This window comes from Gobius niger (assembly GCF_951799975.1).
Source record: "Gobius niger genome assembly, chromosome: 3".
NCBI lineage: Eukaryota > Metazoa > Chordata > Actinopteri > Gobiiformes > Gobiidae > Gobius > Gobius niger.
This window is the reverse complement of record NC_136854.1, coordinates 13831922-13846210: the sequence shown is the minus strand read 5'-3', so window position 1 is coordinate 13846210 and position 14289 is coordinate 13831922. Positions and strand designations below refer to the sequence as shown.

The following is a 14289-nucleotide window of genomic DNA, read 5'->3' as shown; positions in this document are numbered from 1 at the left end:
TTTATCGATAAACACTTGAAGGATAGCATAGATTATAGTTTCGTGGCTCGACGTTTTATATAGAACTCCTTTACTTCATGGGAAAAAATGTGAAACTTGAACTTATATGACTCGGCTTTATGTTGTAGTTTAATGACTGATTATTGTGGCATTATCAAAGTTTGCGTTTTCTTGTCTTGAACTTTGAGAGAACTTTGTGGCAATATCTGTGAATCACTGCACTGTAGTTTTGGCAGGTATACAGCAAAACAGCAATTTGCATAAGCTTGAACTGTGCCGACTGACTACATCCTTTGACTCACCTGACCTCCAGTTTTTATTAGTCAGTTTTTTTGGCAATGGTTAATTTCTCTTCAGCTGACTCAGTGAAGAATTGGTTCTTTCTTGTTCTTTGATAAAGAGAAAAAAAATCCTGTACAAGTGGCGTGCAATGTTTAGTGGCATTGTTTCTGACAGCAGGAACTTGAACTTTGGAATGAGTTTTAACCCATCTCAGTGTTGCTTCTTTTGTTAAAGACTTCTCCTCAAGACTGATAACTGCAGGCCTCATGTCAAGAAGCTCATGGGTTCGATCCAGGAACTGGTGGTCACTGTGTAGAGTCTTTGGGCCAGATCTTCCGCCTGGCGCAAGGACAACGTTGCTCCAGACGTTGGACACACGTCATCTTGCAGAGGGAGTCGCTTATTAAAAAAGGCTTTCGACTGAGGTGCGGTTTATTATAAGCAGCACTGTGCGCCGCTCTCCCATTCACCTTGTTCTGGAAGTTTGCATGGGCGCCGCGCCGCCATGAATTGTGCCCGCCCCTTCACTCCTATTGGTTTACATAAGACTGGAGAAGTCAAGGGAAAACCAGTTTCTTCACAAATATAAAGCCGTTTTTAGGCCGTGCAGAGAAACAGTGCAGTGTTGACTCGTTGGTGCAAATGAACATCAGACATTTTACACAAATCAGCCTACTGTACATCAGATTTTAGCGGCAGAACATTTTCATTCTCGTTCTCCACTTAATGAACAGACCTCGGGATTAGGGCAGGACGAAAGGGCCTAAAATCTATATCACGATATAAAAAAGAAATATCATGACAACGATATATTTGACGATTTAATTGACAATGGACAAACTACTTAAAAATTCCAGCCGATTGGGAAGATTAATTTAGTGATATTTTATATGATCTACTCAAGCAGTTTACATCCTTCATTTAATTTTGCTTCGTTCTTACTTTCTACAGTCAGTGTTGATGCTGCTCTGATGGAGCTGATATAAACATAAATGATATCACATCCACAACGATAGCAAAAAATCATAACGCGATAACGCCATGCGATTCGATATGGCCTACCACTACTTCACGCTTTTACCGGAAGAAGTGGAAGTAGTGGAAGAAAACAACTGAAGTGCCGATCCATGGCAATAGTGGGAGGGGTGGAATAAGGTGAATAGCCTCACATTCTTCTCCTCATTTACACCGCACTGCCTCATATTCTTCCTTTATCATTACGGGCTTTTATAAGCTACATCGTTCAAGCTAAAAACTTTATTTTTCCCACCATGTTTCACCGTGTCCTGAACCGGTCCTGCAATAGCGCGGGTCAATGTTCATGGTTTGCGCTCAGCTGAAACACGAAAACAAAAGCACGTGTTCCACCCCACTCACACACAACCCCTATCCGGTCACGCCAGTCTAGTTGGAGGACAATGTGCCCCTCTTAGGCAGAAAAAGGTTACACTATATTACGTTTAAAACTACGTTTAAAAACACAAGATCGGGCCCTTCGCTTTTCTATTACTACTAAAAAAAACATTCCTCTGCAACCAGGATGAATGAATGTTTGGATCAATGGTATTTAGCCCTTGTATTCCTCCACTCGGCCTGTCCCGACCAAATAAATGAAAATAAATGGATAGATAAAACATAAGAATTGTCTTTTGGGTGCCAGAGGGAATTAAGCTGAGCCAAATCTCAAAGTTCTTGAGTAGAAACTTATTGCAACTTAATTTACCTGGGAGGAATCAGGCTATAGCCCTTTTAGCTAAAGGTTACATGCCAGATTGTGTAATTTTTCACACCCGCTAAGCTTTAGACTTGAGTAAATAATCATGGCAGACTACTTTGTATTAGACCTGCATGTAAACCAATAGAGCCATCGTTTTAGCTGTCATGTAGCTTAGTGCCGGCCTTTTAAGCAGTGCGCCCGACCCTGACATCAAATGCAAACTGCTGAGTCAAAGCTAATGTGAATGTTACCTCTGTGCTCACCGCTCTGTGCCTGCTGACATTTTCGAGCCCGCGGGAGAATATTTAGGAGACGCGCGGTGACAGGCTATAGTTCGCGACACCAATTTGGGCCGGCTCAATTTGATTACCCACATACGACGGCCGGCATTAACCTTGAGACTCGCATCCTAAACGGTTGTCGTGGAAACCCGGGGCCCCTGCTGTGGCAAAAAAGATCAGGCGCGGAAATGAAGCCCGCGCCAAGGACAGTGACAGAATGCATGCTAATGTGGGAATGATTGATGAACTCGCTGCTGGCCTGACTAGATATTTCGGTCTGTTACAGGGTGCGCGCTCATGCGTTGAAGACTAAATAACCTACAAGCCTTAAATATTTCAGAAAAGTTCATATGCATTTTTCCTCTGAAAGTACCGCAGCCAGCAGATAAGTATAGAAGGTTAAAGTGATAGTCTGGAAGTTTTGCACTTTTTATAAAATGTGCGATATCGACCACTTGGTCCTGCATTTTTATATAAAGAAAGCAATAATAATATATATATATCATGTATTGTAAAGTCCCTCCTTCTCAGCAACTAATCAGAGTCTAATATCCTCCTGCGTTGACCAATGAGATGAGCTTTTCCTGTGAACCAGGCTGTCAGGTCCAATCAGGACGGGAGGGGGAGGAGCTTGATAGTTTACTTCTAAAAATTCTGTTCCTGCTCTCTCATTTTGCAAACTAATATAAGAAGGGCTTTCTGGTGAAAGAGGGGAGGAATTTGATTGTTTCCTTTCAAATTTCACTCCATCTCTCCTCTCTTTGCAAACTTACAGACTATCACTTTAAATGTTTCAGAAAAGTTAATTTGCATTGTATATTTGCATTGTTCATCTCAAAGCGGCACAGCCAGCAGATGGGTATGGAAAGTTTATTCCCGTTACTGATGTTGCTAACATGGTGCTAGCTTCTTGAGTTGGCACTATGTGACACTGACAGACCGCTGAGTTGTCACAGGAGAGACAAGATAGCCGTCTGAAACAAGTAAAGCATATGCAGCGTATTATCCCACATCTGTGTGGCCTTAACTTGTAATACGTTTAGGTGTATTATTGCTGGCTTGTTTTGCCATGCGATCTGGCAACCCAAAGCATGGGAAACTCAATGTACGCTTTGAATATACTTATCATTGGACACAGAGGTGATGAAAGTATGAAATAATCCAAACACATTCCCCTCATAGCCAGCTTTTAAAGTGACACATTTGACCAATTTTTTGCTAAAACATAGTTAACACAATCACATTTTAGATTTAGCCAAAAAAAAGAATGTACCCAGCTTTCTTTAGTTTGACCATATTTTGTGATTTTTACAGTTTCCCTTCCTTATTGGACACTGACAGGAAGTGACTTAGGGTGTATTCAGACCAGAAAAGTCCTTTGCTCCGCTTGTTTGTTCCGGATCAGAAGCGAACTTTTTTTTTTCGTTTGGTGCAGTTCGTATTCAGACTGTACTTTTTGCAAGAGAACTATATTTTGTAAACACATACACGTGTGTGACGATCGAGGCTCCCAATAATAATGAAATAAAAATGAAAATTTGACGCTTACTATGATAATAAAAGAAACGTGAGAGGCTAAACCACTGACCATTAACCTCAGCTTCGCCGGAGCAGCTGGTGGAAGAGGTGTTTTGTGTGGATGAAGGGTCGTCTGCTGTGCTGTTTGTTTCTATTATGTCCACGGGACAAACTGTTGGTCTTCATTCTCCACTTTTCTTTAATGCGTCTCGTACTTTCATTTAAGTTTGGCGAAGTTTTTTCCACTTTGACACCGCGCTACGACGACCGCGGCTGTTCATTTTCTCGCTAAACACGAACACAGTTGGGTTAGTGCATCTGCCCAAATATCCAGGAGGCTCCAGGTCTGTCCACGGCTCATTTATTTGTAGTATCCATCCAATATTAGCGTTAGCAGCCGTGATAACTTTTCTCACGGTGCCTTGCTACGGTGGCTTGTTAAGCCCAAAAAGGCGCATGTTTCCCGCAGTTGTTTCGGATCAACAGTGGTTTATATTCACACCTGGAGCGAACTGGACCAGAGTCCGTTTGGAACCGGACCGAGACCTCCTGAAAAAGTGGGTCTCGGTCCGGTTCTTTGATCCGCAACAGGATTCGTTTGTCGTATTCACACCTGAATAAAAAATCCGGACCAGCGTTCAAAACGAACCCTGGTCTGTTTAAAGTGGACCAAACAGTGTCTGAATACACCCTTGAGGCAAACGATTTTAAACTCTCTGAACCGTGGCAAGTGCAGCTCACAATTCTACAATCCCCGCGGTGTGCAATGTGACATCTAAAAATCTTATCGGACAAAAAAAATCACACAGTGTACACCGGCCTTGAGCCAAACTGCTGGAACTTTACCTTTATCTATGTCACTTCCTGTCGGTAACGTAAAAAATCAAACTGCCCAACATTTCTTCATTAAAATTGCTGCTTTGCTGAAATAAAATGATAATTATCCATCGAAATTAGCCATATTGTCAATACCATTAAAACCTGTCATATACACTTTAAATGTCTAACAAACAAGGGAATCACCATAAAAGTCATCATTTGAACCATTTTGGCTGAACAGTTGACTCATGGCCAAATAACTGCAAGGACGCGTCCACTTCTCAGGATCTCACAAGTCGAGTGATGGCATTCAGTATTTTTCATGCACCCAAAATTAGATCTTGGCTTTGCATCACTACTTTTTTATTTCTCCGTTTCAGATGACTAAACATATTCTCAGCGGACAATGCCAGAATTCGAACTTGGACTCATATTGTAAGACTTCTTTTTGGCAGGAGACAATATTTTTTACACATGGACTTGTCCCAGCTCTCAGATGTGCCAGATTACAGTGAGAGCGAGCCAAGTCTCCAGCTATTAAGAAGACAAGACTCGGTAAAAAAAAAGAGTACATTGGAACAAGTTACATGTCGCCTACAAGCGGGATGGCACTGAAACAACATGTGGAAGTTCTATTTAAGGATCGAGGAGAGATTCTGTGATCTATCCTCCGCACATCCTGTCTTGAGCCGTGGGAATGCCTCCGCTGCGTGTCTCAAGGAAATCTTTTGTGAAAGCGATATATAAGCTGGATCTTCCCAGTGGTGGAGTGATATCCCGGGTTTAAGTCCATCACATGAGGCCATTCGATTAAGTCACGGTCTTGCGTCAGTCGGGACGTGCTGGCTTAAATCCAGATTCTGTCGTATAGTCTGTGAAGAGAAAGAGACGGGTCAAATTTATGCACAGAAAACGGAATAAATCCTAAAGCAAACTGTTTCTTGCAAAGTAAACCATTCTCACTGAAAGGGGAACCATTGTGGACATGTATGATTATGATTTTAGATTCTGTGTGTCATGTGAAATAGTTTAGCAATAGCCTGTCCTGGATTAAATTTTAATGTTTGTATCTTACTAGTTCAGTCGTTTTAAATTTAAAGCCACACTGCGTAGGATTTTACCCAAAAATTTAAATTGAAATACAAGCATTTTATTATATGACAGATATTTTAATCATTGAAAAAAAATACCTCATAAATGTACAAACAAGCTTTTGCCATGAGCAGCTCAACTCTCCTAATACAGGACATGACTGTAACTTTATCGGGAGTGGGTACGTCTCCAGCTCGTCTCCATGGAGATGTTCACTAGAATCAGCAGAATTTGAGATTTAAACAGGTTGGGTTCACATCCAAATCCATTCTTCGATTAACCACTGCAGAAATGGCATTTTCTGTGTCAAGATGGTCATTAGGAGCATGTTTTGTCCTGATGGCACCAGCATAGTCCAAAAAGTTACACAGTGTGCCTTTAATACAACAAATAAATATAATCGTCTTAGTGTTATATATTCATAGTAAACATACATCATTGCAAATTTATAGACAATCAATCAATCAATCAATCAATCAATCAATCAATCAATCAATCAATCAATCAATCAATCAATCAATCAATCAATCAATCAATCAATCAATCAATCAATCAATCAAGTTTAATTTCTAAAGCGCTTTACAACAACCAAAGTTGACCAAAGTGCTGAACACAATACACAATTATACTGACATTATACAGACTACTTTGCATTTGAAAAAGTATGTTATAAATATTGAACGTTGGGTTTGTAATGTGTCTCATTCCTTGAAGTCTGTTTCATTGCTCATTTGAGTTACCATCCGTAAATCAAATTACGCATTTTTATTTTTATTTTAGCAGTGCTGAAAAAAAAAACACCCTAGAGCTTGGGATTATGGCGTCAAAACTGCAAAAAGTATTTTGTGAAAATGGGTACATTTTACAATAACAAACCAGCAGTGTTGGGCAAGTTACTTCACAACTGAAATATATTCTGTATTAGTAGTTACACCTTTAAAAATGTAATGTGTTTGTATTATATATATTACTGTTTCAAACATGTAGCTGAGTTACACTCTGGCAAAATAAAAACTGAAAATAGTAATAATACCACTGAGTAAAAGTGCAGTCAAAGATTTCATTTTCCTTCACTTTCTCCAGTCTCTCGTGTTTTGTTTTGACGACATTAACGACACGCAACTACAGATCTTACACAACAGTATTTAACAGGATTTGGTGCTGCATTTTATTTGGGCGGAGTTTGGCATTTTTCGTTTATATATCAATACAAACCATTTAAATGCATTTGTAACTTGAGTTTCTTTACTATATTCCTGTATTTTTTTAAAAAAGGGACTAGATGCAAGTTCGTCATTTTATACTCACTACTGCCACCTCAGGTCTTACGTGTAACTGCAGGTTCTATATTAAGCTCATGCATGACGGCACTTCAGACCCGAATTAACACCTTTCTGAGTGACAGTGCAGGATTTTAGAGGCAGTTGTTGTGAACAGGTCTGGGCTCATTCTACACATTAGGACATGGCTGGAACATGTAGGGGAAGGAAAATACATTTTTTTTTACTTTTTTAGTCCCTTTAAGTAATATGTTATATTCTTTAGTTGATATATTTCTTCATTAATACATTACATCCAATACTGCGAACCAGAGGAGCTGGGCTGCACAATAAATGAACCTATTATCGTTATCGCACTATCAGGTCACATAATATCCATATCACACCACAACATTAAACAAAAACGTAAAAGCTTTTATTTTGTCTCCTTTTAGCCTTGTTTTGGTTCTAATTTATTACATTTTTTAAGTCTTGTTTTGACACAATTTAATGATAAAACAAAAAGGCTAATATCACGTCAACATTATCCTGATATTTGATTGTGAATTCTGATTTTGATTGTAAAACACTTGAGTTATTGTCCCATGGAGCATTTGAACACTACAGTATGTTTGATACTCACCAGTAGTCAGTAGAGTTGTTCAGTTCAGTTTTTTCCTCTATTTTTTATTTCTCTATTTTTTTCTCATGTCATGGACAATGTTTGCAAGTTCCCATCTAGTCACAGTTGTCAGATCAGTTTTGCTAAAGTCACCCAAATCTGTCACGAGGAAAGCAGTTGATTTTTGTCAGATGACTGGAAAAGCATGGAGTCTATTTTAGTCCAATTTGCTCGTGGAGTGTGATAGGGGGGTGGTGGTGATGGGGATTGGGCGGTGACACAGATATCACATTGATTCATCTGCTGGTGGGAGGGGCTGCTCTTATTTTTAATCCAAGATAGGAGGGAAGCCTACTCGTGCACATGCAGAGGCTGATGTCAGTGTGTAAACGGAGGCATGCACCAATCAGGGCTGGCCTCAGCAAAACCATGAGGAAATGAGAGTGCGGGCGCGGGATGGAGAGAGGAACGGGAGTGAGAGATAGAGAGAGGCTTTTCCGCAGATTACAGAAGCGATGCAGCTTAGAGCTCCTGGATTATGTGGCTTGATCATACAGTAAAAAGGAAAGGCAGCCGAACAAACAAGCCCGGTTCGTGTTCTTTTTAGGTTGTGCTGTCTGTCTGCAGTTGTAGATATTATTATGGCGAGACGCTGCAGGACAAAGCTACCTACAGGTACTAATGAAGTAAACCTGAACCTGAACATTTCAGGTAACTAGGGCGGCACGGTGGCACAGTGGTTAGTGCTTGTGCTTCACAGCTTGAATGTCCCGACTCACGAGTTTGATCCCTGGCCGGATGGGGCCTTTCTGTGTGGAGTTTGCATGTTCTCCATGTGTCTGTGTGGGTTCACCTCCCTCTAAATCCCTCCCTCAAAACTCATTTTGGGTCACGGGCCGAAATTCAGCTCCCACGGCGGGTCGCAGGCCGCGGGCCGCATATAATAGAGACTTTTTTTTTCCAATAAATGAATAATAACAAGCTGTGATTTGGTCTGACTGTAGCTTCATTAAAAACAACGGCTTTCACTTGTATTGCACTTTACAAGCCTGTGTCACAAGTTCCTACTACCTAGTCGTCATTATTCATTCACTCCACACTCAGTGGTTTTAAGATGTTATTGAAGCCACAGCCGCCTTGGGGCAGACTGTCCATTTACCACGTGGCTATATAATGTGTTGTTCATATCCTGAGCTCTTAATAAGTCAGCGCCCTCTGCTGGACACGTGTGGAACTCTGTCCTTTAAAAAAAAAAAAATTATGTCCCCTAGTGGCGAGAATGAGCATTCTGGTTATTCTTTAAAAATTCATAACTCCGCACAGGAATGGGAGACTTTTTTTTTACATACTCTGGATTTGATGCTCTACATGGCAGGGGCCGGATTAGATCATCTTATGTTTGATACCCCTGCTCTAAATGGATGTACAATAGGCCACAAGAGTGAGTGGTTGGTGGTGGTCGGAGGGGTCATTGGCGCAGATTGGCAGCCTCTTTTCCATCACCCTACCCCAAAGGGCAGCTGTGGCTACATTTGTACACATACATGATTAGGCAAGGCATGATTAGGCTTCGTCAGGCAGGCCACTGGCCGAAATGTTGCATTAATAAAGGAACCCTGGTGATGCAAGTACACAGTGTGCGAGAGATTTTTCCTTTTCTACGTTTGGCCTCTATGCCTTCTCTTACGTACCTGTTTTAAACAAAGAGATGTGTGAAGTAAACCTTCTTTAATTTTACACATACATGGATTCAAATATTTTTTTACAGAGGATTTTTTTCAGATTTGTGGAATATGTTTTTGTGAATAAAATCTCATTGAGACATGTCCTGGACACCACGCTGTTTTCCATGTAAAACTGATTATTTTTGGCTTGCTTGTTGATAAAAATCACTATATTGATAAAGTGATAAAATCTCAAATCCTCAAAGACTCTCAGAGCTGCTTTTTTAGTGACGGAGGGACGAAGGGCAGTGGCTGTAAACAAACAAAAAACATCGGAAATTCCAGCCCCACCATATATCCGCGGGTTTTGGGTGGTTTTCTGGATATTTTTGGGCGGGTTTGGCTGCAAAGACCTGGCAGCACTGCCTCCACTTTGGACGCCTGAACAGCCCCTGCATCTACTCAGAGGAAGCAGAACTCAGACTTCAACAAGTCATAATCAAAAAGAGATTTTGACTTTAAAACGGATTCAACATTGTTATTTACATTCCCCCCTTGTAGATATACTAAGTTTCCCTTTTTGACCGTTTCAGTGATGCTATAGCTCTCAGATGTGGTGTGGTTACAACCCCTTGTTCCAGGAATGTGTCTGACAATCAAAGTTTTAATACTGTTGTGTTAAACGACCCACCATGATGTGGCTGTTCTACAAATGTGTTATTAATGTGCTTAGTGGGACATGGTTGCCAGGTCTCAGCAGCCAAACCCGCCCAAAAATATGTGAAAACTGCCAAAACCCACGGAAATACAGCGCAGCTGGAATTTCCAATAATTGTTAGTAGATTTTGTCTCTTTAAATAGTGATTGTTTTTTTTTAAATCAAAGAATAAGTTAAACAGCCTATTATACATAGAAAACAGCATGGCAAAAACATGGGCAGCTTTTTTTACCCACGGAAAGAATAAAAAAAACGCCCTGGCAATGGGTTAGCACCACCTAAGCTAACACTGAACACAGTTATCTTTCCAGAACACTGGTTAAAACAATTAACACTGCACTTTTGTAAATTTTTGGTCTATTTTGTCCAATATTTGTTTGCTTATCAACATAAACAATTTCACCACAATCATTTTAAAAGTATCAGCTTAACACTTTTTTTGTGTCTTTTCAGAACTCCTGGGCGCAGCAAAGCGGGTGAACGTCAACATCCAGGACGCAGATGGGTGAGAAATCCTCTTTTGTTCACTTTCATTCCCCATTTCTCTTCTCTCTTTTTATTGTTAGCGTAAGTAATGTGCGCATGCTCCTCGCACTGTATATACACTGCTCACAAAAACTTAGGGCACACTCAGAAAACACATCCTAGATGTCAATAAATTCAATTTTTTTATTTTTTTTATTCATAGTGTAGGGCAATGTGTTGAGAACAAAATAACATAAGAATGAGAAATGGAAATCAAATTCTCAGCCCCTGGAGGTCTGGATCCAAAATTATAGTCAAAATCAAAGTGACAAATCAGGTCACTGGTTGATCCAAATTCTGTAGAAATTCCTCCAAACGAGTCTGTATCATCCTCAGTAGTGTGTGTGGCCTCCACGTGCCTGAATGCACTCCCTACAACGCCTGGGCATGCTCCTGATGAGACCACGGATGTCCTCCAGAGGGATCTCCTCCCAGACCTGGATTAGAGCATCACTCAGCTCCTGGACAGTCTGTGGTGCGACGTGGCGTTGATGGATGGACCGAGACATGATGTCCCAGATGTGCTCTATTGGATTTAAGTCTGGGGAACGGGCAGGCCAGTCCATACCATCAATACCTTCATCATGCAGGACCTGCTGACACACTCTTGCCACATGTGGCCTGGCATTATCAGGCATCGGAAGGAACCCAGGGCCCACAGCACCAGCATATGGTCTTACAATAGGTCTGAGGATCTCATCCCGGTACCCAATGCCAGTCAGGGAACCTCTGGCTAGCACATGGAGGGCTGTGCGGCCCTCCAATGAAATGCCTCCCCAGACCATCACTGACCCACCACCAAACCGGTCATGCTGGATGATGTTGCAGCAGCAGAACGTTCTCCAGGGCGTCTCCAGACTCTGTCACGTCTGTCACATGTGCTCAGGGTGAACCTGCTCTCATCCGTGAAGAGCACAGGGCACCATTGGCCAATCTGCCAATCGCTGTGTTCTCGGGCAAATGCCAATCGGGCTGCACAATGTTGGGCAGGAAGCACCGGCCCAACGCCCTCATACCACCCTCATGGAGTCGGTTTCTGACCGTTTGAGGACCAACATGCACATTTGTGGCCCTCTGGAGGTCATTTTGTAGGGCTCGGGCAGTGCTTCTCTGTTTCTCCGTGCACAAATGAGCAGATAGCGGTCGTGCTGCTGGGTTGTTGACCTCGGTCGCCCCCCCCAGGTCTCCTAGTGTACTGGCCTGTCTCCTGGTTTCTCCTCCATGCTCTGGACACTGCGCTGGGAGACACAGCAAACCTTCTTGCCACAGCACGAATGGACGTGCCATTTTGGATGAGCTTCACTCCCTGAGCAACTTCTGTGGGTTGTAGATGCCTCCTCATGATACCTCTAGTGGTGAGAACACTGGACAAATGCAAAAGTGTTCCAAAAACACGGTACAAAGGATGAAGACAGGGAAATGGTCTGTGGTCACCACCTGCAAAACCATTCCTCTTTTGGAGTGATCTTGCTAATTGCCGCTCATTTCCACCTGTTGTCTGTTTAATTTCCACAACACCAAGTGAAATTGATTCACAATAAGCGTGGCTTCCTAACTGGACAGTCTAATATCCCAGAAATTTGACTGACTTGGAGTTACATTGTGTTTTTTGAGTGTGCCCTAAGTTTTTGTGAGCAGTGTATTTGAATGTTGTTCCCGCGCTCTGGTGGTGATGCGAGAAGAACTTTGTGTGGCTAGTGGTCTAATGGTAGAACCAGTGCGAACGCTAGCCTTGGACATGGAGGACCGCGAGCTGTCGTGGACATTTGAGTTTGGACAATATTGCCTAAGTGAAGCATTTGTTTTGGACTGAGGTTTTGCCGCGGCTCTTATGCAGCATTTGGAGTTTTGCCGCAGACAGTGAGGCTGCACACCGCGCACCGCTGTGTCTCTGATGTTCTGGGGCCAGACCAGAGCCGAGCAAGTCTGGGATGTACGCCTGACGCTGCAGAGCTGACCGGACTGGACCCATGGCTGCACCCCAGTGCGTGGGGTGCCTGGCCCTAAGTGCCAAGCCAGAGCCAGAGCCAGAGCCAGAGCCTGGCCTGCGCCTGTTGTCAGGGTGTCTCCAGTTGCAGCTGACTTATATAACTGTAGTGCCTGGTGTGGTGGCCGGACTCAGTGCTCAAATTGCCTGCTGTATGGTGGACTGTAGTCGTTTTTTTTTCTTTCTTTCTCATTCATGTTTTCTGTTAGTTTGAACTGGGGACATTTCATGCGACAACTGAACATACTCTGCTTCTCCTTTCCTCTTGACCACTTGACCCGTTCCATTGGCTTATTAGGCTAATAGTCGTTGCAGTAGCTGCCCATTTCTCACCCCACTGACATGTTTACTGACAAGTCATGGTGCTAAATCTCTCACTCTCTCACTATTTAAAACCACTTAATCTCACAAGAGCAACTAACATGTCAGTGATACCAAATGTGCTCGTAACAATTAGCTTGACCTTGATGCCAGGTTTTTGCAAAGATTTATTGGCATAAATTTTAAGTTGAGTCCATTAGTGGGCCTAATGTATTTTGCCTTCATATATTTGGCTACCTGTCCCTGTTCCTGACGAGCCACTCATAGTAAAGATACTGCATGTAGTTTATTCTGTTTATTGGCTGAAAATGTTATGCTGGCTTTGATTAGATATAAAAAAAAAACTAAGATTTTCCAGTTATGAAAATGTCCCTATTATGCTGTGGGGAAAAAAGGCTAAGAAAGTTATAAGAGTGCTCCTGTGTGATCACTAATCCTCATTTTCCTTCAAAGATCCTCGTAATGATGATGAAATAGGACATGAAACATTTCAGAGCACAGCAGAATCTTCCCAGAATCTCCAGAATGAATATTGCATTGAGATAATCAGACATTCATTTGAAGATCGTAAGACTGCAGGGGAAGGACATTGTACAGGAAGACGCCACACGGCTCGAAATAAAAGGGAGGGGTTTTGCTCACTGTGCTGGTTGAGCAGTTCTTTTGAGGGTGCTTTGCTTAGTTTTGTTGAGTGATTTGTAGGCATGACTTTTGCCAAAAGCAAATGTCAGAAAAGCTAATTAGCTGTACATGCACCATATGTTCAGAGTCGCTCAAAGGTCTATCTACTGTATATATGGAGCTAAAATCCTGCCAAATTTCAATGCCACATTAGCACAAAACATATGTGACAGTTTAATTATCATCCTCTGTATCCTCGGCAACTTTATAATTATGCTTGGCGTAGGAGTATGGACATGAAAAACATTTTGGGCCTTTATCTAGCATAACTTTCTGTCATCAGCCAGTGAGACTCGCAGGCTGGACGAAGCACTTCAGATATGTTTAAAATACAATCCTTTTAATGTATTTTCAATCTTCCGTGGCAGGACACTCTGTTTAAGCTGTGGACACGAATCTATTGAGGGCAGATCAATCGCTAATGGACCACTGAGGCTTGCACTGTGGAAGTTTACTCAGAAGTGCCATTTTGTAGGTCTAATGTGCTGCGCTTCGTCAATCGTCAGTCGCCAATAGTCTAGTTCTTTGTTGCTAATTCAATTGCTACTTATTTTATTATGATTTTTTGTGTTACTTATGCTTTTGCCAGTTGTTGCCGGCTAGCGGGACAAATTAAAGTGATAGTCTGTAAGTTTGCAAAGTGAGGAGAGAGTGAAATTTTAAAGTAAACAATCAGATTCCTCCGTTCTATAACCAGAAAGCCCTTCTTAGTTTGCAAAATGAGGAGAGCAGGAACAGGATTTTCAAAAGTAATCGATCAAGCTCCTCCCCCTCCCTCCTGATTGGACCTGACAGGATTCACA

General features: G+C 42.0%; 1 protein-coding gene across 2 annotated transcripts in view; it reads left to right on the top strand.

The window, feature by feature from the left end:
• Window positions 1-14289, top strand: part of LOC306961435 (uncharacterized protein) — a 64354-nt gene that overhangs the window by 13329 nt on the left and 36736 nt on the right. For both annotated transcript variants that reach the window (XM_079554177.1, XM_079554176.1), the window contains exon 2: window positions 10426-10477. In XM_079554177.1, the coding sequence (XP_079410303.1) occupies window positions 10426-10477 (52 nt within the window). The remainder of the gene's footprint in view (window positions 1-10425; window positions 10478-14289) is intronic.